The 25,790-nt window shown below is 45.0% G+C and overlaps 1 protein-coding gene across 1 annotated transcript in view; it reads right to left on the bottom strand.

The window, feature by feature from the left end:
• zgc:154142 (CUB and Tryp_SPc domain-containing protein) overlaps nt 1–25,790 on the bottom strand; it is a 44,438-nt gene that overhangs the window by 1,294 nt on the left and 17,354 nt on the right. Inside the window, exons 8-25 of the mRNA XM_036933695.1 lie at nt 23,152–23,373; nt 21,146–21,286; nt 19,887–20,129; nt 18,617–18,802; nt 13,140–13,249; nt 12,240–12,340; nt 10,477–10,754; nt 7,714–7,877; nt 7,357–7,540; nt 6,670–6,888; nt 5,875–6,009; nt 4,891–5,112; nt 4,491–4,673; nt 3,867–3,979; nt 3,645–3,739; nt 3,420–3,513; nt 3,018–3,213; nt 399–559 (exon numbers count right to left, since the gene is read on the bottom strand). Coding sequence (XP_036789590.1) covers nt 399–559; nt 3,018–3,213; nt 3,420–3,513; nt 3,645–3,739; nt 3,867–3,979; nt 4,491–4,673; nt 4,891–5,112; nt 5,875–6,009; nt 6,670–6,888; nt 7,357–7,540; nt 7,714–7,877; nt 10,477–10,754; nt 12,240–12,340; nt 13,140–13,249; nt 18,617–18,802; nt 19,887–20,129; nt 21,146–21,286; nt 23,152–23,373 — 3,047 coding nt within the window. The remainder of the gene's footprint in view (nt 1–398; nt 560–3,017; nt 3,214–3,419; nt 3,514–3,644; nt 3,740–3,866; nt 3,980–4,490; nt 4,674–4,890; nt 5,113–5,874; nt 6,010–6,669; nt 6,889–7,356; nt 7,541–7,713; nt 7,878–10,476; nt 10,755–12,239; nt 12,341–13,139; nt 13,250–18,616; nt 18,803–19,886; nt 20,130–21,145; nt 21,287–23,151; nt 23,374–25,790) is intronic.

Genomic DNA, 25,790 nt, shown 5'->3' with positions numbered 1-25,790 from the left:
TATGTAGTTCCTATGCTCTTTGTCCTCTGTCCCACCACAACAACAAACTAATTAAACCATTATCAAGGCTGACTGATCACAAACAAATGCTATGTGCTGTGTTACATAATGCATTCCAATCAGGAGAAACCACCGGACTGTATTATCATTGTGTAATATAACAACAAGCCACTTGGTCTCGGTCGAAGCCAAGGTGATACAACCAGCCAACCCCCGTAACCTACCCCAAAACTAAGCACTAAAGCTGGTTAGTTAGGTTGAACAACCAGGCCTTCTCCCAACCTCTCCTAGCGCAAAACGAGCCACTCTCTGGATAATAGGTTGTACCACCAGGCTCTTTCGGTTCCTCCCCTTGCCCAAAACGAGGCACTGTAGCTGGGTAGGGGTCCGTAGTCTACCTGGCAGGCTGACTTGAGCTCGTCTGGAGACTCGTATCCGGCACAGATCATAGAGGGTCTCAGGGTGTCCCACCAGTAGGCTGGCTTACTGCAGGTGGCGAATGGGACGATGGGCAGGGCTGCCTGGTTCAACTTCTTAGATACAACAGGGAAGAGGCTACCTGGAGAGAGAGAGATGGGAGGAAGGGGGAGGGCCGGCAAGTTAGGGGAGTGGCGAGATAGTCATGCCCATGTAATGTTCCCCATGCAAATGTCTATAATGACCATTACAACTGCTGTCTAATTCAACATGGACATGATCACATGGTCGCCATGCTAGCTAGCTTCTTAGCTTGCAAGCCTCGCTATCCTCATTGAACCCGATGTGAATAGCCTTAACATATCACTCCTCCTTGTATCTCTATACATGACTAATGTATGGATATCCAGTATGTCTACTAGCTATGTTATAGTCCTATACTAGAGTAATCACTGAGAGTCAATGGGAGCGCAGATAGATACAGAACAGAAGATGTTAGAGTCGGATATAGCATTGTGTGTGTCACTGCCTTGTCACTGTGTGAGTGGTTGAGTGCTTTCTTTGTCTCTCTCTGGGGTCATCTGCTGCAGTGCTGAGTTGATTCAGACTCTATACGTGGTGTCAATAGTGTGCTGAGTTGACTCAGACTCTATACGTGGTGTCAATAGTGTGCTGAGTTGATTCAGACTCTATACGTGGTGTCAATAGTGTGCTGAATTGATTCAGACTCTATACGTGGTGTCAATGCTGTGGAGTGCCACCTGGCCTCATGAAAACTTTATCAGCCCTGAAAAGAACATGACACACCCAGTCAGCCAACACCAGGCTTTGCATTAATATTGTAGCCTGCTTATAATCCCTCCTAGGCGAGGAAATCTATTAATTGACTAAAGCTCAGCGTTCAACACCATAGTACCCTCAAAGCTCATCACTAAGCTAAGGATCCTGGGACTAAACACCTCCCTCTGCAACTGGATCCTGGACTTCCTGGCAGGCCCCTCCCCCCCAGGTGGTGAGGGTAGGTAGCAACACATCTGCCACGCTGATCCTCAACACTGGAGCTCCACAGGGGGCGTGCTCAGTCCCTTCCTGTACCCCCTGTTCACCCACAACTGCATGGCCAGCTATGACTCCAACACCATCATTAAGTTTGCAGATGACACAACAGTGGTAGGCCTGATCACCGACAACGACGAGACAGCCTATAGGGAGGAAGTCAGAGACCTGGCCGGGTGGTGCCAGAATAACAACCTATCCCTCAACCTAACCAAGACTAAGGAGATTATTGTGGACTACAGGAAAAGGAGGACCGAGCACGCCCCCATTCTCAACGACAGGGCTGTAGTGGAGCAGGTTGAGAGCTTCAAGTTCCTTGGTGTCCACATCAACAACAAACTAGAATGGTGCAAACACAAGACAGTCATGAAGAGGGCACGACAAGGCTTATTCCCCCTCAGGAAACTAAAAAGATTTGGCATGGGTCCTGAGATGCTCAAAAGGTTCTACAGCTGCAACATCGAGGGCACTGGTTGCATTACTGCCTGGTATGGCAATTGCTCGGCCTCTGACCGCAAGGCCTTATGGAGGGTAGTGCGTACGGCCCAGTACATCACTAGGGCTAAGCTGCCTGCCACCCAGGACCTCTACACCAGGCGGTGTCAGAGGAAGGCCCTAAAAATTGTCAAAGACCCCAGCCACCCCAGTCATAGACTGTTCTCTCTACCGCATGGCAAGCGGTACCGGAGTGCCAAGTCTAGGACAAAAAGGCTTCTCAACAGTGTTTATCCCCAAGCCATAAGACTCCTGAACAGGTAATCAAATGGCTACCTGGACTATTTGCATTGTGTGCCCCCCCAACCCTTCTTTTACACTGCTGCTACTCTCTGTTTATCATATATGCACAGTCACTTTAACTATACATTCATGTACTTACTACTTCAATTGGGCCGACCAACCAGTGCTCCCGCACATTGGCTAACCGGGCTATCTGCATTGTGTCCCACCCACCACCTGTCAACCCCTCTTTTACGCTACTGCTACTCTCTGTTCATCATATATGCATAGTCACTTTAACAATATCTACATGTACAGACTACCTCAATCAGCCTGACTAACCGGTGTCTGTATGTAGCCTCACTACTTTTATAGCCTCACTATTGTATACAGCCTGTCTTTTTACTGTTGTTTTATTTCTTTACCTACCGATTGTTCACCTAATACCTTTTTTGCACTATTGGTTAGAGCCTGTAAGTACGCATTTCACCTGTTATATTCAGCGCACGTGACAAATAAACTTTTGATCTTGATTTGATTTGAATGCCCTGAGCTTGGTGAGATGGGTGGAGCTATCAATGTCAGTTTGAGGAGAGGTTATTTGGGGCTGCTGATGTTATAGCATCATAAAATAGTTAAATGTTTAGTCTCAGCAGAGGTAGGTATTGCTATGCAATATGTGCCATGTATTTAAATGGTGTATTTTCAAATGTGTATTTGAAGTGGTGTGTCATGTATCTGAATTGCCAGGGTGTGTGTCTGTATGTGCACCTACGAGTGTGCCTATTGATGAACTACTATTCCTTAAAACCATAAAAAAAACATACCTTTCTCGTCGCCCCACCCCGTGACGTAGCAGGGTTTCCCAGCAGGCATCAGGGCGCCGAGCGCCGGCAGACACACGGGACTAATCTCCCTGGTCATGTGGACTTCAGAGCTCAAATGCACCAGGGCGATGTCGTTAGTGATGTCCGTCTTGTCCTGCTCGTACACGAAGCCCTTGTGCCTGATGATGCCGTCCACCTGGAGTTAAAGAAATCAAATCAAATGAAACTTTATTTAGAAGAAGAAAGAAAAACATTGCCACCTACTTTACAGTAAATCAATAAAAATGAAGGAGATAAAAAACCATCAATAACAATACAGAAAGAGAGATATCATATTCCAGTTTATACTTAGATATTACAAGCTTTTATATCTCAATAAATAAACATTCAAATGCTGTTCACCTTGTAGCAGGCCTCATGGGAAGGGAGGTCCCAGGATGAGTTCATGTGGTGTTTACCCAGACACATGCGCCAATAGGTGGGGTTACCCAGAGGCCTGGATGGGGTCGGTGGAGAAGGGATTTTTGGTTAAGGTTAGAAAGTTAAAGGGAGTTTCTATTATTACGCACATTTTGGGATTGGATAGAATAATGTGTTAATGTGAGGTGTGTGTGTGTATGTGCTTACGCCATGAAGCAGTGAGCGGCCGTCAGGACCCATTGCTTGTGGATCAGGGAGCCTCCACAGCCATGCATGTAGGGGATGGGATTAAACGGACTGGCCTGAAGAGAGAGAGATTCATCAACATACATGATTACACGCCCACACATGCATGTAGGCACTAGTTGCAAATAAGTCCTGCACATACGCGGTTGCACACACACACATACACACTAACCCAGGCCTCACCTGCATGGAGACTTGCCAGGGCCAGGAGTGGGGCACAGCCTCTACCCCGTTGACCACTCTCAAGGTGGCACTACTGGGGGGTACAGCAGGGCTGCCACACGTCTCAGGCCAGCCTATAGGAAGAAGAGAGACAGGTCAATATACAGTTAATAAAAAGGTACTCATGAAAGTCTTTTCAAAGTGTCAGTCAGTGGGAAATGTCACCGTGCTGTTGGAAAGGGATAGCCACTTATAACTGAAGTCTGGTTGAGCTGGCAAGGCTCCAATTGATGTACCTAGAGACAATGTCTCTGTGGTAAACATAGCAGTTGTCCAGATGAACTTCCCATGAGAAGATAGAAGTTGGCCATTTTTAGTTTAGTTTTGACAGAGAGTCATGCTGAGACCAAGGTCACTTTTACAGATGAGCCCTGTATACACATCAATACACACATCAATATTCACATCAATACACGAAAAGCAAAACACAATCATAGAAAAACACATTCTCAGTAAAATGGTCTTCAATCTGCATTTGCCACAGATCTACGGTCAGATATTTTTATTCCCCTTAATGGTTCATGTTAGGATTTGCGTCAGGGTAATCTGATCCTCGATCTGTGGTTAACCAGTGGTTGTACTTACTGATAGTGATGTTGTCCCATGGGTTAGCGGGAGGGGGAGGCAGAGTGGGGAACAAGTTGGGATCAGTGGTCCAGTAACCACGGAAACCCTTCTCCACATTGGCTTTGTTGCTGAGGAAACGGACCACAGCCGTGTTGCCGACGACAGTAACCTCAGCGGGCGGCGCAAAGCCACAGAAGCGATCTGCACAGGTAAAAAATCACAAACAAGAAAAGTATTATTGAAGTAATGTAGATTTATCACATATACTGTACTTAGTTACATTGATCAAAGTAATGCACCCTTGAAAAAATTACAATTTGTAACTTGAATCCACAGCAGTTCGCAGAAATCCAACAAAATATCCTCTATGAATTATACTTCAATGGCATCTCTATAGTGTTATCGCTATGGTACCAACCTTGTGAGGTCAACCCTGCTCCACCGTAGATCTCCACGTAGTCCACACACTGTCCCAGCTGGTTCACGGCCTGCACCTCAAAATGGGTGAAGACAATGTGGATGTTCGAAGCTGAGGGGATGGAGATACGCCAGGTACACACAGCCTGGTCTAGGTAGTTGTTAGGCCAGTTGGGAGAGGTGAGTTCTCCCTGCTCACTGCTGAAGACACCTCCACATGAAGCTGTAGGAGGAAGTGGGAGAGAGGAGGGTGGGGAGAGTCTGTGTGTAAAGACTTTGTGTAAATCCATAAGAATGTTAGGCTGGCCTCCCAGGTGGCGCAGTGGTCTAGGGCACTGCATCACAGCGCTAGCTGTGCCACCAGAGACTCTGGGTTCGCACCCAGGCTCTGTCGCAGCCGGCTGCGACTGGGAGGTCCGTGGGGCGACGCACAATTGGCCTAGCGTCGTCCGGATAGGGAGGGTTTGGCCGGTAGGGATATCCTTGTCTCATCGCGCACCAGCGACTCCTGTGGCGGGCCGGGTGCAGTGCGCACTAACCAGGGTCGCCAGGTGCACGGTGTTTCCTCCGACACATTAGTGCGACTGGCTTCCGGGTTTGATGCGCGCTGTGTTAAGAAGCAGTGCGGCTTGGTTGCGTTGTGTTTCGGCGGACGCATGACTTTCGACCTTCGTCTCTCCCGAGCCTGTACGTGAGTGGTAGCGATGAGACAAGATAGTAACTACTAATAATTGGATACTACGAAATTGGGGAGAAAAAGGGGGTAAAATTCAACAACAACATTTTTTGTTGTTAGGCTTAGTGGTGAAACTGAAGGTGCGCCTAAGCAGTGATCTGAAGTCAGATATGTATTCCGCCATGGCTCGTATGGTGAATGTTCACATAAGGACTGTTGCTAATGGTGCTGATCCTAGAACTGTGCTTAGAGGCACCCTGGCTGGGGTCCAGAGCCTTCCAGGAGGCCCTGAAGCCCAGCTCCACTCACCCTGGCTGGGGTCCACAGCCTTCCAGGAGGCCCTGAAGCCGGTGTCCACCACCTTGTTGTTGGAGGTGAAATAGAGGCTCAGTCTGTCACCGATACTCACTAGGTCCTGAGGGGGAATGTGACTGCAGTAGGTACCTACAAAGGAGACATAAGGAGGTTATAAGGTGACGTGGTGAGGTTATAAAGATACATTAAGGGGTCATAAGGAGGCATGCAGTGCATCACTTAATTGGTCTCCTCTCCTTCATATGTACTGACAGGATAGAGAGAAGCAAGATCTTTCTTCTGATATGAGACAAATCAAGGGTTTCAAAGGCTAATCAAACATTGTTCGGGAATCTTTTTGTGCAAACAATGTCTCCTGGGCCTTAATCTACAACTGTCATTATGATAACGACAGTAATCTGTCTACTGTGATTAATGATATTCAACTACCCTATTATCAAGTCCATCAATACGTGTCCTGGCTGACAAAGCATATCAGTTGTTGAAGAGACAAGAGCATTCTCTGTTACAGCTTTCTTGTCACAGTGTTTCATCTTGCCTTCCAGTCAGTTGTACGGCTGCCAGAGCAAACAACTTGACTCTGAAATGTCATTTACTCTTAATCATATTGGAAAGTAATGACATTGACGTGTTTGAGGTGAGACACAATAACGCACACAGTAATCTCATTTATCAGACACAAGTGACCCCGCAAATTAATCGTCAGACAGGGTGTGTGTGCTCACGCACATATCACCTACCCCCCCTCCTCCCACACACACCAAAGACCCTTACATACGGCTGTACTACCTAGGCTGGCTAAGCTGTCGTTGATGGTGACCTTGTCGTTGAGACACAGCTGGGTGTCCTCCAGGGAGAAGTTGTGGAAGTGCAGGTGGACCAGTTTACCGTCGGGCACCTTGATGTGCCACTGGCAGTGGGCACCGTTACTGTAGCTGCCCGGGTGCCCCATGCTGGACAACACGCCGCTCTCGCCAGCCATGTCCTTTGGCCCGCCGCAGCCAGATGCTACAAAGAGAGGAGGAGAGGGGATGGGAAGTAAGTTGAAGGGAGGACAGGAAGGGACAAAGAGAGAAAGAGGGGAGTCGGAAAGAGAGAGAGGGAAAGAGAAAGAGGGGAGTCGGAGAGAGAGAGAGAGAGAGAGAGCGAGAGAGGAGCAGGAAAAAAAAGATGTCACGCCACTCCAAATCAACCAAAAAGCTTGATATTAGAAACCGATTTAGACCGGTTGGAACCAGTTCTCGAGTGGCAGTGCAGTCGCAGGCACTGCATCTCAGTGCTAGAGGTGTCACTACAGAGCCTGGTTTGATTCCAGGCTGTATCACAACCGGCCATGATTGGGAGTCCCATTGGGCGGCGCACAATTGGCCAATCGTCGTCCAGGTTAGGGTTTGGCTGGGGTAGGATGTCATTGTAAATAAGAATTTGTTCCTAACTGACTTGCCTAGTTAAATAAAGGTTAAATAAATAACCTACTGTGCTGTTTGTACATGTCCCTGCGGATGACATTCTCCATCCAGGGGATGTAGGCCGAGGCACGGGTGAACACAGAGGGTTTCTTGTCCATGATGCAGCCATTGGGACCAAAGCTGGTGATGCCGTGCACCTCCCAGGGAGCGTTGGCAGAGTCCTGGCACACCAGGGGACCACCCGAATCCCCCTGTGTCACATGGCGATGGTCAACAGCACTTCATATTGATGACATCATCAACACAACCATGACAAAATTAATCAAATCGTTTTTTTGTATCATGTAATCACTGCATAAGTCAATGGATAATTTTTTGCATTATACAGTATAATACTATGCGGGTATATATCCCACTTGTGTACCTGACAGACAGACTTGAGCTCGTCAGGCAAGGTGTAGCCCATGCAGATCATGGAGGTCTTGACCTGGAACCACCAGTAGTCCAGCTTCTTACAGGTGTTGAAGGGCACCACCGGCAGGGCCACCTGGTTCAGGGTCTCAGCCACTTTGGCATTCATGGAATCACCTGATTAAAAAAGATAGAACCGGTTAATTTATTGTTTGGTCCTCAGCCACTTTGGCATTCATGGAATCACCTGATTAAAAAAGATAGAACCGGTTAATTTATTGTTTGGTCCTCAGATACTTTGGTATTCATGGAATCACCTGATTAAAAAATATATAACTGGTTAATTTATTGTTTGGTCCTCAGCTACTTTGGTATTCATGGAATCTCCTGATTAAAAATAAATGAGTTGCTCCAGTTAATTTATTGTTATCAACTGATAGTGCTTGACATTTATTTTAGACTAATCCTTTTTAGATGCTTTTTCATAGAAAACAAAGGCTGTGTTTACACAGGCAGCCCAATTGCGATCTTTTTTTCACTAGTTGGTATCAGATCAGCTCTGAAAAAGAGCTGATTTGAAAAGATCTGATGTGATTGGTCAAAAGACCAATTAGTGAACCAAAAAAAGAACAGAATTGGGCTGCCTGTGTGAACGCAGCCAAAGACGCGTACAGCGAGATCAACGTTGAAATTCAGTGGATGTATTTTCAATTGTTAACCAACAGAGGGGGTGAAAGCACCGGAAGAACTGGAACCAGGATTGGCAGTATGGAAATAGGAAAACTGGTCAAGGAATGAATTATGGTGGTTGGATGGATTGTTGTATTTTGTTGTAACTTGTACGTGCTTGTATATATTTGTGGAAGGGAAGAGTCATATGTTTTTTTCTGACAGCAAAATTAGGTCACAATCCTAATATCTTGCTCTGACTGTATCCCACTTACAGTGCCTTGCGAAAGTATTCGGTCCCCTTGAACTTTGCGACCTTTTGCCACATTTCAGGCTTCAAACATAAAGATATAAAACTGTATTTTTTTGTGAAGAATCAACAACAAGTGGGACACAATCATGAAGTGGAACGACATTTATTGGATATTTCAAACTTATTTAACAAATCAAAAACTGAAAAATTGGGCGTGCAAAATTATTCAGCCCCTTTACTTTCAGTGCAGCAAACTCTCTCCAGAAGTTCAGTGAGGATCTCTGAATGATCCAATGTTGACCTAAATGACTAATGATGATAAATACAATCCACCTGTGTGTAATCAAGTCTCCGTATAAATGCACCTGCACTGTGATAGTCTCAGAGGTCCGTTAAAAGCGCAGAGAGCATCATGAAGAACAAGGAACACACCAGGCAGGTCCGAGATACTGTTGTGAAGAAGTTTAAAGCCGGATTTGGATACAAAAATATTTCCCAAGCTTTAAACATCCCAAGGAGCACTGTGCAAGCGATAATATTGAAATGGAAGGAGTATCAGACCACTGCAAATCTACCAAGAAAGCCATTTCTTAAAGATATCCATAAAAAGTGTTGTTTAAAGTTTGCCACAAGCCACCTGGGAGACACACCAAACATGTGGAAGAAGGTGCTCTGGTCAGATGAAACCAAAATTGAACTTTTTGGCAACAATGCAAAACGTTATGTTTGGCGTAAAAGCAACACAGCAACACACCATCCCCACTGTCAAACATGGTGGTGGCGGCATCATGGTTTGGGCCTGCTTTTCTTCAGCAGGGACAGGGAAGATGGTTAAAATTGATGGGAAGATGGATGGAGCCAAATACAGGACCATTCTGGAAGAAAACCTGATGGAGTCTGCAAAAGACCTGAGACTGGGACGGAGATTTGTCTTCCAACAAGACAATGATCCAAAACATAAAGCAAAATCTACATTGGAATGGTTCAAAAATAAACATATCCAGGTGTTAGAATGGCCAAGTCAAAGTCCAGACCTGAATCCAATCGAGAATCTGTGGAAATAACTGAAAACTGCTGTTCACAAATACTCTCCATCCAACCTCACTGAGCTCGAGCTGTTTTGCAAGGAGGAATGGGAAAAAAATTCAGTCTCTCGATGTGCAAAACTGATAGAGACATACCCCAAGCGACTTACAGCTGTAATCGCAGCAAAAGGTGGCGCTACAAAGTATTAACTTAAAGGGGCTGAATAATTTTGCACGCCCAATTTTTCAGTTTTTGATTTGTTAAAAAAGTTTGAAATATCCAATAAATGTCGTTCCACTTCATGATTGTGTCCCACTTGTTGATTCTTCACAAAAAAATACAGTTTTATATCTATATGTTTGAAGCCTGAAATGTGGCAAAAGGTCGCAAAGTTCAAGGGGGCCAAATACTTTCGCAAGGCACTGTATCTACACAATGCATATTGTAGCACCCTTAACCCAACCCCTAGCAACCTCGTCAAGAGATTTGGATCACAGCATAAGGTGTTGGGTTGATAGGCGCTGGTCTGGGCTACCCCTCCAATATCATGGTGTCCTCCAATAGGAGTCACAATAAATGGCAGACATCACAAAACATCTCAAGCCCTCACCAGTCTTCATCTCCACAGCCGATGGCATAACATTGATTGTATGTTCACTACACAACGCCTGTGTCCCAAATGGCACCCTATTCCCTATGCAGTGTGCTACTTTTGACCAGGGCCCATAGGGCTCTATATAGGGAATAGGGTGGAATTTGGGACGCATCCAAATACTCATATGAGACAAAAGAGGTCACAGGAAATCGTGGACGTCCCAAACCCCTCACCAGTCTCATCTCCCCAGCCGGTGGCGTAACACTTCTTGCCCCCCTCCAGGACCTCCTCCAGGGAGGGCAGGCAGGAGTAGGAGATCTGATCGCTGGGGGTCACTTCCCCACCCAGCCTGACGAGGGCGATGTCGAACTCCACCGTGGGCAACGTGGGGTACTTGAAGCCCTCGTGGCGGTAGATGCCCGTCACGCCGAAGCAGCGCTCCGTGTCTTCTGTGAACGTCAGGTTGTGTTTGCCCAGGCACATTTTCCAGCGCTGGAGCTCGTCAGCGTACCTGCAGAGAGTGAGAGTCACATAGATCCTAATGTTTAGTGCACTCATTGTATAAACACACACACTGATGCAGACATCCTCCTTAACATAACCACCCATAACTACATCATAGAAATTGAATGATTTGACTTGGGAATATACACTTTAAAGGATCTATTTCTATGTACAAAACCAACCACCAACCGACAGAAAAACCTACAGTGTACAGAGTTCGCTGGCAATAGCAGCATACCATCAATTCCTATCTATCAGCATGGTTCTCTGTGACAGGGCAGAATTAACTCTGTGGGTCATTATACACAGTTGGAGACATTCATTGGACTAACAAGACCCAGCACCAGCCCTGTAACAAGTCTTAGATAAGGACCTTGGTAATGGTTGTGACAGACAGAGGCATAGGCGTCCCAAAGAACTGCCTGTCTGCATTACGATAATAGGCTCCAGACACAGGGAGGGACATTTTCTCAACTTTCATGGTCTAAAAATACTTTTCTGTTTTGTTTACTTCACATGACACAGAACAATATTACGTAATGTCAGCTCAGTGGTGTAAAGTACAAGTCCCAAGTACTACTTAAGTCGTTTTTTTGGGGTAGCTGTACCTTTAGTATAGATTTTTTTGACAACTTTTAGTTTTACTCCACTACATTCCTAAAGAAAATAATGTACTTTTTAATCTATACATTTTCCTTGACACCCACAAGTACTTGTTACATTCCGAATGCTTAGCAGCAGGGTAGGAACATTTTCCAATTCAAGAACATCAAGAAAACATCCCTGGTCATCACTACTGCCTCTTATCTGGCAGACTCACTAAACACAAATGCTCCATTTGTAAATTATGTCTGAGTTTTGTAGTGTGCTTAATATTAGGAATGTAAAATGATTTAATACTTTTACTTTTTCTTTTGATACTTAAATATATTTTAGCAATTACATTTACTTTTGATACTTAAGTACATTTAAAACCAAATACTTTTAGACTTTTACTCAAGTAATATTTTACTGGGTGACTTTCACTTTTACTTGAGTAATTTTCTATTAAGTTATCTTTACATTTACTTAAGTATGACCATTGGGTACATTTCACACCACTGTGTCAGCTCAATCAAATGTAAAAGGTACATTTTAAAATCTCAAAAGGTAAAAATGTATGCCAAAATTGTCTTGTTTTGTGCACACCATAGAGACATGCTGGCCTACATGTACGGTGATATGTACCTGTGACACAGTTGAGGGGAGTGCACATTTATAGGAATAGAATTACCGCCCAACACGGAATGGACCATTGACTTGAATGAGAATGTCTGTTCTAGTAATTCTGCCACTGTGTCTACGTCCCAAATGGCACCCTTTTCCCTATATATTTCACTACTTTTGACCAGGGCCTATGCGTCTCAAATGGCACCCTATTCCCTATAGGTCCTGGTCAAAAGTAGTGCCCTAAATAGGGTGCCATTTGGGACTCAACCTGTAGTTCATTCACCGTATGAAGCAATGGGCAGCTGTCATAACCCAGTTCTTATGGATGAGAGTTCCTCCGCAGGTGTGGAAGAACTTGGGCGTCTCCTGACTGCTAGGCCAAACCTGGGTAAAATAAAACATCAGCTTTTAAAGTGATAGATCACCCAAATTATTCAATGACATGTTGGTTTCCTTAGCCTGTAAGCAGTCTACGGACAAGGTACGATAGCAATCCATGCTATGGGCCATGTCCCTAGACTGCTCACAGGGCAAGGAAACCAATATGTCATTTGTTTGAACTATTCCATCAATAGTGAGCCAGTCGTGCCTATTTGTCTTCTAAAGGCCAAATCTGTGGGACAGACAGTGCGCAAACACACAACCACCCACACGCACAAACAAGCATAGTGTACGACGATGCCTCTGATATAATCAAAGTTGTTTTAAATAATGATGGGGTTGAGTTGAAGGGCCCCTTCTCATTAAGTTTTATTAGCAGTGTGTGTGTGTGTGTGTGTGTGTGTGTGTGTGTGTGTGTGTGTGCGCGCGCGTGTGCAGTTTCAGGGTGTGTGTGTAATCCGACCCATGTAATGATGATGTCAATTAACAAACATGTCCCATCTGAAAGAAGTCTTGTCCCTGTGACTAGTGTAGCTGCATCATGATAACAGAGAATCTCATTCAAAACCTATTGGTGATATTGCCCTTGAGAGATGAGATGTTGAGTAAATGAATTCACTTGTTGTTGTAAAAAAGTTGACACATTTGTGATGTTCCCTGATGCATAATCACGTGACTTGGTTCTGGGTATATGCCTAAGACATGTTAGCAACCAGGCAGCCATTTTGGATTTGATTCTAGAATAACAGTGTTTGATGGATCTAAATGACCCTAAATAGAGTTTAGACAGACAGTGTCTCACCTGCATGGACACCTGCCAGGGCCAGGAGTGGGGGTTGGCTGGCTCTCCATTGACTATGCGGGTGTGGATGGTGGGGGGAATGGCGGGTTTGCCACATGTGGTTGGCCATTCTAGAGTAAAGGACAGAACAGTTGTTATCTTATCTGACATCAGCGATAAGACTAAAGGGTTATTGTTTTGATAGAAGTAAGAATTTTTCCCATAGTCATCTCCTCCCCTCTCCTCTCCTATTCCTTTCCTCTCCTCTCAGCTGTGCCCGAGAAGAACCCCCCCCCACCCCCCGAGGCAGCACGATGCACAGTCCATCTGTAAAACTCGATTTCAGCAATTGGCTTGGCAGGGGCCCGGCCACCTGGGGCCCATCAAAGGGTAAAGAATGGGGCAAAGGGTAAGAGACAACCAGAGGGCAACTGCTGCACTAAGGGCACTTCATACTACACTGTCTGCATCCTAAAATGGCACCCTATTCCCTATACAGATAATAGTATACTAATTTTGACTGGAACCCTACTGGGCTCTGGTCAAAATCAATGCACTATAGAGAATAGGGTGCCATTTGGAACGTACAACGGTCAAAATCAATGCACTATAGAGAATAGGGTGCCATTTGGAACGTACCACAGTGTTTACAGCTCCAACAAATAATCTAGTTTTACTACACATCTGGGCACTACACATCTGGGCAAATAAACCCAGGATTCTACTGTACTCTACAGACTGGCCACCTGAAGGGCTTTTGGGGGGCGTTACTTGGTCTTAGGGTCGTTGTCCTGTTGGAGGGTGAACGTTCACCCCAGTCTGAGGTCCTGAGCGCTCTCGCGCAGGTTTTCATCAAGGATCTCTCTGTAATTTGATCCATTCATCTTTCCCTAAATCCTGACTAGTCTCCCAGTCCCTGCCTGTCACCACCGTAAGGATGGTGCCAGATTTCAATCTTGGTTTCATCAGACCAGAGAATCTTGTTTCTCATGGTCTGAGAGTCTTTAGGTCACTTTTGGCAAACTCCAAGCGGGCTGTCATGTGCCTTTTACTGAGGAGTGGCTTCCGTCTGGCCACTCCACCATGAAAGCCTGATTGGCGGAGTGCTGCAGAGATTGTTGCCCTTCTGGAAGTTTCTCTCATCTCCGCAGAGGAACTCTGTAGCTCAGTCAGAATGATAGTCGGCTTCTCGGTCACCTCCCTGACCAAGGCCCTTCTCCCCCGATTGCTCAGTTTGGCCGGGCAGCCAGTTCTAGGAAGAGTCTTCCTAGAGGACAAAAATCAGTTAACCACCTAACTGAGGAACTCAACTTAACCTTGCGCAATACCCTAGATGCAGTTGCACCCCTAAAAACTAAAAACATTTCTTATAAGAAACTAGCTCCCTGGTATACAGAAAATACCCGAGCTCTGAAGCAAGCTTCCAGAAAATTTGAACGGAAATGGCGCCACACCAAACTGTAAGTCTTCCGTCTAGCTTGGAAAGACAGTACCGTGCAACATTGAAGATCCCTTACTGCTGCTCGATCATCCTATTTTTCCAACTTAATTGGGGAAAATAAGAATAATCCAAAATGTATTTTTGATACTGTCGCAAAGCTAACTAAAAAGCACTATTCCCGAAGTGTGGATGGCTTTCACTTCAGCAGTAATAAATTCATGAACTTCTTTGAGGAAAATAATATGATTATTAGAAAGCAAATTAAGGACTGCTCTTTAAATCTGCGTATTCCTTCAAAGCTCAGTTGTCCTGATTCTGCACAACTCTGCCAGGACCTAGGATCAAGAGAGACACTCAAGTGTTTTAGTACTTTTAATGGCATCAGACTGAGGCTCTGCATCTGTCCTCGAGCTCCTAGACCTTAGTGCTGCTTTTGATACCATCGATCACCACATTCTTTTGGAGAGATTGGAAACCCAAATTGGTCTACACAGACAAGTTCTGGCCTGGTTTAGATCTTATCTGTCGGAAAGATATCAGTTTGTCTCTGTGAATGGTTTGTCCTCTGACAAATCAACTGTACATTTTGGTGTTCCTCAAGGTTCCATTTTTGGACCACTATTGTTTTCACTATATATTTTACCTCTTAGGTATGTCATTCGAAAACATAATGTTAACTTTCACTGCTATGCGGATGACACACAGCTGTACATTTCAATGAAACATGGTGAAGCCCCAAAATTGCCCTCGCTCGAAACCTGTGTTTCAGACATAAGGAAGTGGATGGCTGCAAACGTTCTACTCTTAAACTCGGACAAAACAGAGATGCTTGTTCTAGGTCCCAAGAAACAAAGAGATCTTCTGTTGAATCTGACAATTAATCTTAATGGTTGTACAGTCGTCTCAAATAAAACTGTGAAGGACCTCGGCGTTACTCTGGACCCTGATCTCTCTTTTGTCGAACATATCAAGACTGTTTCAAGGACAGCTTTTTTCCATCTACGTAACATTGCAAAAATCAGAAACTTTCTGTCCAAAAATGATGCAGAAAAATGTATCCATGCTTTTGTTACTTCTAGGTTAGACTACTGCAATGCTCTACTTTCCAGCTACCCAGATAAAGCACTAAATTAACTTCAGTTAGTGCTAAATACGGCTGCTAGAATCCTGACTAGAACCAAAACATATGATCATATTACTCCAGTGCTAGCCTCTCTACACTGGCTTCCTGTCAAGGCAAGGGCTGATTTCAAGGTTTTACTGCTAACCTACAAAGCATTACATGGGCTTGCTCCTACCTATCTCTCTGATTTGGTCCTGCCGTACATACCTACACGTACGCTACGGTCACAAGACGCAGGCCTCCTAATTGTCCCTAGAATTTCTAAGCAAACAGCTGGAGGCAGAGCTTTCTCCTATAGAGCTCCATTTTTATGGAATGGTCTGCCTACCCATGTGAGAGACGCAGACTTGGTCTCAACCTTTAAGTCTTTACTGAAGACTCATCTCTTCAGTGGGTCATATGATTGAGTGTAGTCTGGCCCAGGAGTGTGAAGGTGAACGGAAAGGCTCTGGAGCAACGAACCGCCCTTGCTGACTGGGATTCTCTGCCTCTAACCCTATTACAGGGGCTGAGTCACTGGCTTACTGGTGCTCTTTCATCCCGTCCCTAGGAGGGGTGCGTCACTTGAGTGGGTTGAGTCACTGATGTGATCTTCCTGTCTGGGTTGGTGCCCCTCCTTGAGTTGTGCCGTGGCGGAGATCTTTGTGGGCTATACTTGGCCTTGTCTCAGGATGGTAAGTTGGTGATTGAAGATATCCCTCTAGTGGTGTGGGGGCTGTGCTTCGACAAAGTGGGTGGGGTTACAGGGCCTCCCGGGTGGCGCAGTGGTTAAGGGCGCTGTACTGCAGTGCCAGCTGTGCCACCAGAGACTCTAGGTTCGCGCTCAGGCTCTGTCGTAACCGGCCGCGACCGGGAGGTCCGTGGGGTGACGCACAATTGGCCTAGCGTCGTCCGGGTTAGGGAGGGGTTAGCCGGTAGGGATATCCTTGTCTCATCGCGCACCAGCGACTCCTGTGGCGGGCCGGGCGCAGTGCGCGCTAACCAAGGTTGCCAGGTGCACGGTGTTTCCTCCGACACATTGGTGCGGCTGGCTTCCGGGTTGGATGGCGCTGTGTTAAGAAGCAGGCTTGGTTGGGTTGTGTGTCGGAGGACGCATGACTTTCAACCTTCGTCTCTCCCAAGCCCGTACGGAAGTGGGTGGGGTTATATCCTTCCTGTTTGGCCCTGTCTGGGGGTATCATCGGATGGGGCCACAGTGTCTCCTGACCCCTCCTGTCTCAGCCTCCAGTATTTATGCTGCAGTAGTTTATGTGTACTTCTCCTGTCTTATCCGGTGTCCTGTGTGAATTTAAGTCTGCTCTCTCTAATTCTCTCTTTCTCTCTTTCTTTCTCTCTCTCTGAGGACAAGAGCCCTAGGACCATGCCTCAGGACTACCTGGCATGATGACTCCTTGCTGTCCCCAGTCCACCTGGCCGTGCTGCTGCTCCAGTTTCAACTGTTCTGCCTGCGGCTATGGAATCCTGACCTGTTCACCGGACGTGCACCTGTCCCAGACCTATTATTTGACCATGCTGGTAATTTATGAACATTTGAACATCTTGGCCATGTTCTGTTATAATCTCCACCCGGCACAGCCAGAAGAGGACTGGCCACCCCTCATAGCCTGGTTCCTCTCTAGGTTTCTTCCTAGGTTTTGGCCTTTCTAGGGAGTTTTTCCTAGCCAACGTGCTTCAACATCTGCATTGCTTGCTGTTTGGGGTTTTAGGCTGGGTTTCTGTACAGCACTTTGAGATATCAGCTGATGTGCGAAGGGCTATATAAATACATTTGATTTGATTTGGTTCCAAACTTCATCCATTTAAGAATGATGAGGCCACTGTGTTCTTAGGCAACTTCAAAGCTGCAGAAATGTTTTAGTACCCTTCCCCAGAGCTGAGCCTCGACACAAACCTGTATCGGCGCTCTACGGACAATTCCTTTGACCTCATGGCTTAGTTTTTGCTCTGACATGCACTGTCAACTGTGGGATCTTATATAGACAGGTGTATGCCTTTCCAAATCATATCCAATCAATTGATTTTACCACAGGTGAACTCCAAATCAAGTTGTAGAAACATCTCAAGGATGATCAATGGAAACATGATGCACCTGAGCTCAATTTCTTGTCTCATAGCAAAGGGTTTATTTCTATATTATATACATTTGCAAAAATTCTCAAAACCTGTTTTCACTTTGTTATTATGTGGTATTGTGTATAGATTGCTGAGGATTTTTTTTAAATACATTTAATCAATCAATTTTAGAATAGGGCTGTAAACGTAGCAACATGCTGAAAACGTAAAGGGATCTGAATACTTTCTGAAGGCACTGTACATACTTACAGTGATGTTGTACCAGGGGTTGGGCTGTATAGGGGCCTCAGTGGGAACAGGCTGGGTAAGGGTTAGGTACCTACCTACAGTGATGATGTCCTAAGGTTTGGGCTGTATAGGGGCCTCAGTGGGAACAGGCTGGGTAAGGGTTAGGTACCTACCTACAGTGATGTTGTCCCAGGGGTTGGGCTGTATAGGGGCCTCAGTGGGAACAGGCTGGGTAAGGGTTAGGTACCTACAGTGATGTTGTCCCAGGGGTTGGGCTGTATAGGGGCCTCAGTGGGAACAGGCTGGGTAAGGGTTAGGTACCTACCTACAGTGATGTTGTCCCAGGGGTTGGGCTGTATAGGGTGCTCTGTGGGAACAGGCTGGGTAAGGGTTAGGTACCTACCTACAGTGATGTTGTCCCAGGGGTGGTGCTGTATAGGGGGCTCTGTGGGAATAGGCTGGGTAAGGGTTAGGTACCTACAGTGATGTTGTCCCAGGGGTTGGGCTGTATAGGGGGCTCTGTGGGAACAGGCTGGGTAAGGGTTAGGTACCTACCTACAGTGATGTTGTCCTAAGGTTTGGGCTGTATAGGGGCCTCAGTGGGAACAGGCTGGGTAAGGGTTAGGTACCTACCTACAGTGATGTTGTCCCAGGGGTTAGGCTGTATAGGGGGTTCAGTGGGAACAGGCTGGGTGGTGTCTGTAGTCCAGTAGGCTCTGAAACCTTTAGCCTCCACGAAGAAGTCAGTATGGAAACGCATCACCAACTTGTTGCCCTTAGTTGTGATGGTGGCTGGAAGTTGGTCACCACACCATGGACCTGGTAAGTAAAAACAACAACATCAGATGCTTCTACTACTACTGCTACTTCTACTACTACTACTACTACTACTACTAATAGTACTACTACTACTGCTACTTCTACTACTACTACTACTACTAATAGTACTACTACTACTGCTACTTCTACTACTGCTACTTCTACTACTACTACTACTACTACTAATAGTACTACTACTTCTACTACTACTACTACTACTAATAGTACTACTACTACTGCTACTTCTACTACTGCTACAACTACTACTACTGCTACTACTAATGCTGCTGCTACAACTGCTACTTCTACTTTTACTACTACTAATAGTACTACTACTACTGCTACTTCTACTACTGCTACTACTACTACTACAGCTACTACTACTACTACTAATGCTGCTGCTACTGCTATTACTACTGCTGCTACTACTGCTACTACTACTAATGCTGCTACCACTACTACTACTGCTACTACTGCTGCTACTAGTACTACTACTAGTGCTGCTACTAGTGCTACTACTAGTGCTACTAGTGCTGCTACTAGTGACTTCATTTTCATAACAATCTGGCTCAAATTAAGATTCTACATCTGTACTACTACTGCTTCTACTACTACTGCTACTAGTGCTGCTACTACTACTACTACCACTACTACTAGTGCTACTAGTGCTGCTACTACTACTACTACTACTACCACTACTACTAGTGCTACTAGTGCTGCTACTACTACTACTGCTACTACTACTACTGCTACTAGTGCTGCTACTACTACTACCACTACTACTACTACTAGTGCTACTACTACTACTACTGCTTCTACTACTACTGCTACTAGTGCTGCTACTACTGCTACTACTGCTACTAGTGCTACTACTACTACTACTGCTTCTACTACTACTGCTACTAGTGCTGCTACTACTACTACCACTACTACTACTACTAGTGCTACTACTACTACTACTACTCTGTAACTTATCATTTTATTTATAAATAACCTTTCATAAAATTGGGTAACAATGTGCTGATGGTACACAAGCTGCAGCACTATTCAATCAAATGTTTAAAATCACCATATTTGTACTCACTGTGTTTTGTACTCTCAGCTCCGTCATTATAGATGTCATACGCCACCACGTTATCCAAGCATTTGGAAGTGAAAATGTCCTTGGCTTCCACGTCGAAGTGGGTGAACGTCAGAGTTATGGTCTTCCCTTTGGGCACCTCCACACTCCACATGCACTCACTGGCCGCCTTGTAGTTCATAGGCCAGTTCTGAGACTTAATAACCCCTTTTAACTCATGGGAGGCCCCTCCGCATCCCTGGATCGCTGTGGAATGAAGGTGGGGGTTAGTGTGTGTACATACTGTGCATGTGTGTGTGTGTGCGTGTGCGTTTGCCCATTCATGGGTCAGTGCGTGTGTGTGTAAGTGCATGCATGCGTCCTTGTGTGGGTGTGTGTCTGAATGATGATAGTGGGCAGACGGGATATAAACAGATTAGAGTAGATGAGCTGCAGCCTCCTCAACATTAGCCAGAGAGCAGAGTAGAATTTACTCAGCAGTAAGCACAGTGTGTCACAGTGATAAACAGCCAGTGCAAGCCTATGCAATACACCCTAATGTAGCTGGTCGATCAGCCCTGGTATCTGGCTCTCCCTATTTATTTAAAGATGGAGTGTATGTGTGTTTACTCAGATGGAGCGGGTCCGTGGAGTTTGTAACAGAAATAAACGTTTAATGCATCCACTTTACATACATATTGATATCTCTTTAAATGTGGGTGTCGACGTCCAAAACCTTGGGTGTCGACATCCATAAACTGAAATGTCTGATCTACTCAAAAAAAACTGTAGTATAACGCCAGAAAACGCCAAGGTAAAACAGCAGTTGAAAACATTAAAGCTACCACATCAGAATGAATGACTTAACAAAAAACAACTCCTCCTTCAGACCTCCTCACCCCTTTCCCAACTGAAATGTCAAGCCCTCTGATAGATCAATTATAATCATGATCAAAGCATTTTCCCTCGTTTGACCAGTGTACCCTGACCTGTGCTTTCTCAGTGCTTACCACTCATACTTCTCGTTCTATGACGTTGCTCCTGTCATAAATACGCACTGGGAATCTAAAGTTCATTTTATGGCCGGTCATTATTAGTAGTGGAGCTGCCTCAGCGATGTAAGGTGCCTCAGGTGTGTGTGTGTGTGTCTGTGTTTGTGTGTGTGCGTACAGATTCACATGTGTGCACGTTTGCATGTGCATGCGCATGTGTGTGCACGTTCGTGTGCATGTGTTTGTGTGAATGTGTGTGTGTGTGTAAGCGGAGAAAGCTGGGATTATTACCGGCAATGTCCTCAGGATACACGGCCTCCCACTTGGCGGAGAAGCCTCGGTCAGAGAGACGTGAGTCGGACAGGAAGCTCAGGGACATCTTGTTATTGGCACTGACCACCACAGGGGGAAGGACGTAGCCACAGTGTGTGCCTGGGATGGAGAAGGAACGGAAATTAGGAGTATTGGATCGGAGGAGAGGGAGAGGGAGAGGGAGAGGGTCCTATTACTAATATAGAAACATAAGAGTAGTAACCAGAATTTCAAATACACAAATGTTAATTTCCATGCATACCAATGTTGGTCTAGCAAAGATATGGAATAATTAGACATTCAATAGACATTACAGAGAACAGACAGATTTCTGATGAGGCACGGTCTTCTCATCGATAAAGAACATGTTAGTCATAATGTAAATATAACCTTGAAAAATAAGACACATCAATCAAATGGTTTCACGTCACCTAAAGGTCTAAGGGCACAACATCTCAGAAAACATACTCCTCCACTTTCAACATCTACTACTCCCTACGCTACCTCAGTAACTATAGATTTTTTAAATGAAGGAGATCAGAGTTCTGAAATGACACAGCACCAACTGAAGCACGTACAATGGCAGCCTGGTGTTTTGCTCCTGTACTTGTTAGGTTTAATGTGTGCAGTCAGGGGCCAACCATGCCCTCCTGCTGAGCCCTGCTCCCCCTGGCAGGGGGTTGCGCCTGTTCTGACAGTTAGAGCTCCGACAGAGACCTCTGGTGAGGAAGGAACTGACCGTTGCTCACACACACCCCCCCACACACACACACACGCACACACACGCACATGCACGTGCACATAAACACACACACACACACGGAAGGAGAGCGAAATATCTGTCATCCTAAATGTTTTGACATCAGCTTGAATACCACACTGAATAGGGTGTAGGGAGAAGTTGCACCTAGATGTGGGTCAGTTAAAACATTTCCTCACTAATGCTTAAGGTTAGGATTGGGGGAGGTAAAGCTGATCCTAGATCTGTACCTCGGGGAAACTTCACCCCAGAGCACTAAATAGTGTTCTTTGGATGGTGTTAGGTTCTAAAATGCTGAGTTTACGACTTCAGCGTCTTCCAGGTCTTCTTTAACGCAGAAACAAAGCTGTTTCCTTTCTTTCTGCCCCCCACTCTCAACTTAACACACACACACACACACACACACACACACACACACACACACACACACACACACACACACACACCCCCCGCAGGTGTAATTGTCTCCACTCTACCTCTGCTACAGAGTGTTGTGCCAGAGATAAAACTATCAGACTCCAGCTTTCTGATGTGAATAACAAGGAGGTCACATTTACAGTTCCCTAGCCTCGCTCCTTCTCTGGGGAGAGATCCTAATCAACAGCTTTACTGCCCTGAGGACAGGAGACAGGCACTGGCACACTCAGCATACTAGCCTAGCTTGGTGCTTGGCGCTCTGTCCAGGAGTCAAAGTCCCCCCCCCCCCTTTTCATTTCAAGCAACGGGGCACATTCTGCTCAGCATATGCTTATCTGCTGTCTCTTGCTACTTGATTTGTTTGTTGTGTGTATGTGTGTGTGTGTCCCTCAGTTGACAAACAGCTTGTTTGGGAAATACGAGGGGGAGTGGGTCCATAGGTTATCGCCTGGCCCCCACTGCCGCCATTTGGGGGTTTGGCATAGTTTGGATGGGCAGGCACATCTTACTAACAAGAAACTAGAGGCTGGTAGCCATTTTGGCGTTTGGCTACAGATACTGTAGGTGGGTATTGTGGGTGGCTTGTCTTATCAATGGACTAATGGCTGTCAGAGAATACACTGGGTGCCATTTTGGGGCTTTCATAGAGACCGACGAGCAATTTGGACGGTCCATCTGAGTTTACCAAACAACAACAACAAACAACTAAAAGTGTCTGTCCTCTATGACACCATTTGGAGCCATTTTTGGATCTCCATAATAACACATTAACAGGGGATCCAGGTTGGGTGGACAGGCTGTAACTTACCAAGCGCCTGGAGGCTGTCAGAAACTACAAGCTTGTCTTCGCCACACTGGCCCGCCTCTCCCGTGACGGACATGTCTGTGACGTGCAGTTTGACCAGGAAGCCTTCCGGAGCTGTGATGTTCCAGGAGCAGTGAAGATTCCCGGGATACGCATCTGGGAATCCCATAGAATGGATCTCCCCTTTGCGGCCAAACAGCGTTCCGACATCACCGCAGCCTGAGTCTGTAGCAGAGAACATGAAGCTTGGGTTAGTGATGAATGAACAAAGCTTAGGGCTATGGGAGACTCCCTCAAGCACGCACACACACAAAAACGACACACCCACCCTATTGTTTTGGCTGCATTCATTCTTATTTAAAGGACAACTCCACCCAAAAATATGCTTTGGGTATTTGTTTAATTAGTCTATTGTTGACATAGTCCCAAAATGTTTTGCTTGTCATCAATCAAGTTTTCAAGATATGTAACTTTCAAAATACAGAAATCATCCCCGTATGATGCATTTTGCATCATATGATGCTGCGTTTTGCTTCATATGATGCTGCGTTTTGCTTCATATGATGGGATGGTTTCTGTACTTTGAAAGTTACATATCTTGAAAACTTGATAGCTGACAAGCAAAACGTTTTGGCACTATGTCAACAATAGACTAATGAAACAATCACCAAAAGATAGTTTGGGGGTGGAATTGTCCTTTAAGCTGCCTGTCAGCCTCTTATCATTATGTCTATGTTAGGAGAAAGGCAGCGATAACCATTATGCCAGCATATCACACTGGTGATAATTTACCAACAAACACTGCTCATCAATCAGCTGGTTTCTACTGATCTTCACAACATAGCCAACAATCTACATCTGTTCAGCTGCGTCCCAAATGGCACCCTATTCACTATATACAGTAGTGCACTACTTTTGATAGGGCTCTGGTCAAAAGTAGTGCACTATATAGGGAATAGGTTGTCATTTGGGATGCACAGTTAGAGTATGGAAGTTGCTAGAGGCAAAGTTATGCCTGCTATGTATGCCTGCTTTGTGTAATGTGGACATAGTTTAGCAATTTATCTCGCTGAGGAAATCAATCCTTCTATATCATTTAAATGAATGAAAAACTAGAAAAAGAGGCGAGTTTTGACAAAAATGTTCTGGTGAGGAAGGTTTAACAACATCGATAGTGTTGCTGCTGCAAGCCACTGAATTCTAATCAATTATACCACGGAGAGAGCTCACATATTTCAACTGGAGTCAAGAGGAGGAGGAAGGAGGGCTACCTGCAGAAAGTCAATACGGCTGTAACTGTGGCATACCAAGTACTCGGTCTATATGAAAATCACAATTAGAAATACAGGCTAATTCCTATAAGGGGCATATAACCTCTGAACGCGGCAATCTGACTGGTCCACTCATAGATATAGAACTTATATATTGTCTATGGGTACACTCATAGATATAGAACTGATATATTATCTATGGTTACACTCATAGATATAGAACTGATATATTATCAATGGGTACACTCATAGATATAGAACTGATATTTTATCTAGATATATTGTCTATGGGTACACTCATAGATATAGAACTGATATATTGTCTATGGGTACACTCATAGATATAGAACTGATATATTGTATATGGGTACACTCATAGATATAGAACTGATATATTATCTAGATATATTGTCTATGGGTACACTCATAGATATAGAACTGATATATTGTCTATGGGTACACTCATAGATATAGAACTGATATATTGTCTATGGGCACACTCATAGATATAGAACTGATATATTGTCTATGGGCACACTCATAGATATAGAACTGATATATTGTCTATGGGTACACTCATAGATATAGAACTGATATGTCTATGGGCACACTCATAGATATAGAACTGATATATTGTCTATGGGCACATTCATAGATATAGAACTGATATATTGTCTATGGGTACACTCATAGATATAGAACTGATATATTGTCTATAGGTACACTCATAGATATAGAACTAATATATTATCTATGGGTACACTCATAGATATAGAACTGATATATTGTCTATGGGTACACTCATAGATATAGAACTGATATATTGTCTATGGGTACACTCATAGATATAGAACTGATATATTGTCTATGGGTACACTCATAGATATAGCACTGATATATTATCTATGGGTACACTCATAGATATAGAACTGATATATTGTCTATGGGTACACTCATAGATATAGAACTGATATATTATCTATGGGTACACTCATAGATATAGAACTGATATTGTTACGGTGGTGAATGAGGACCCAAAAGCGAATTAACGTAAACAGAACTTCTTTAATAACAAAACATAGGTAGGCTCAGATGGACCGGCAGATTCCGACAGGACAGGACAAGGTTGCAGCAAACATGACGATAGTCTGGTTCAGGCATGAAAAACACAAACAAGAATCCGACAAAGACAGGAACAAAAACAGAGAGAGATATAGAGGACTAATCAGAGGGAAAAAGGGAACAGGTGGGAAAAGGGGTGACGAGGTAGTTAGGAGGAGACAAGGAACAGCTGGGGGAAAGAGGGGGAGAAAAGGTAACCTAATAACGACCAGCAGAGGGAGACAGGGTGAAGGGAAAGGACAGAAACAA

Source organism: Oncorhynchus mykiss, chromosome 10 (genome assembly GCF_013265735.2).
Source record: "Oncorhynchus mykiss isolate Arlee chromosome 10, USDA_OmykA_1.1, whole genome shotgun sequence".
NCBI lineage: Eukaryota > Metazoa > Chordata > Actinopteri > Salmoniformes > Salmonidae > Oncorhynchus > Oncorhynchus mykiss.
Note: the sequence above shows the minus strand (reverse complement) of the source record. Positions and strands in the feature narration are given on the sequence as shown.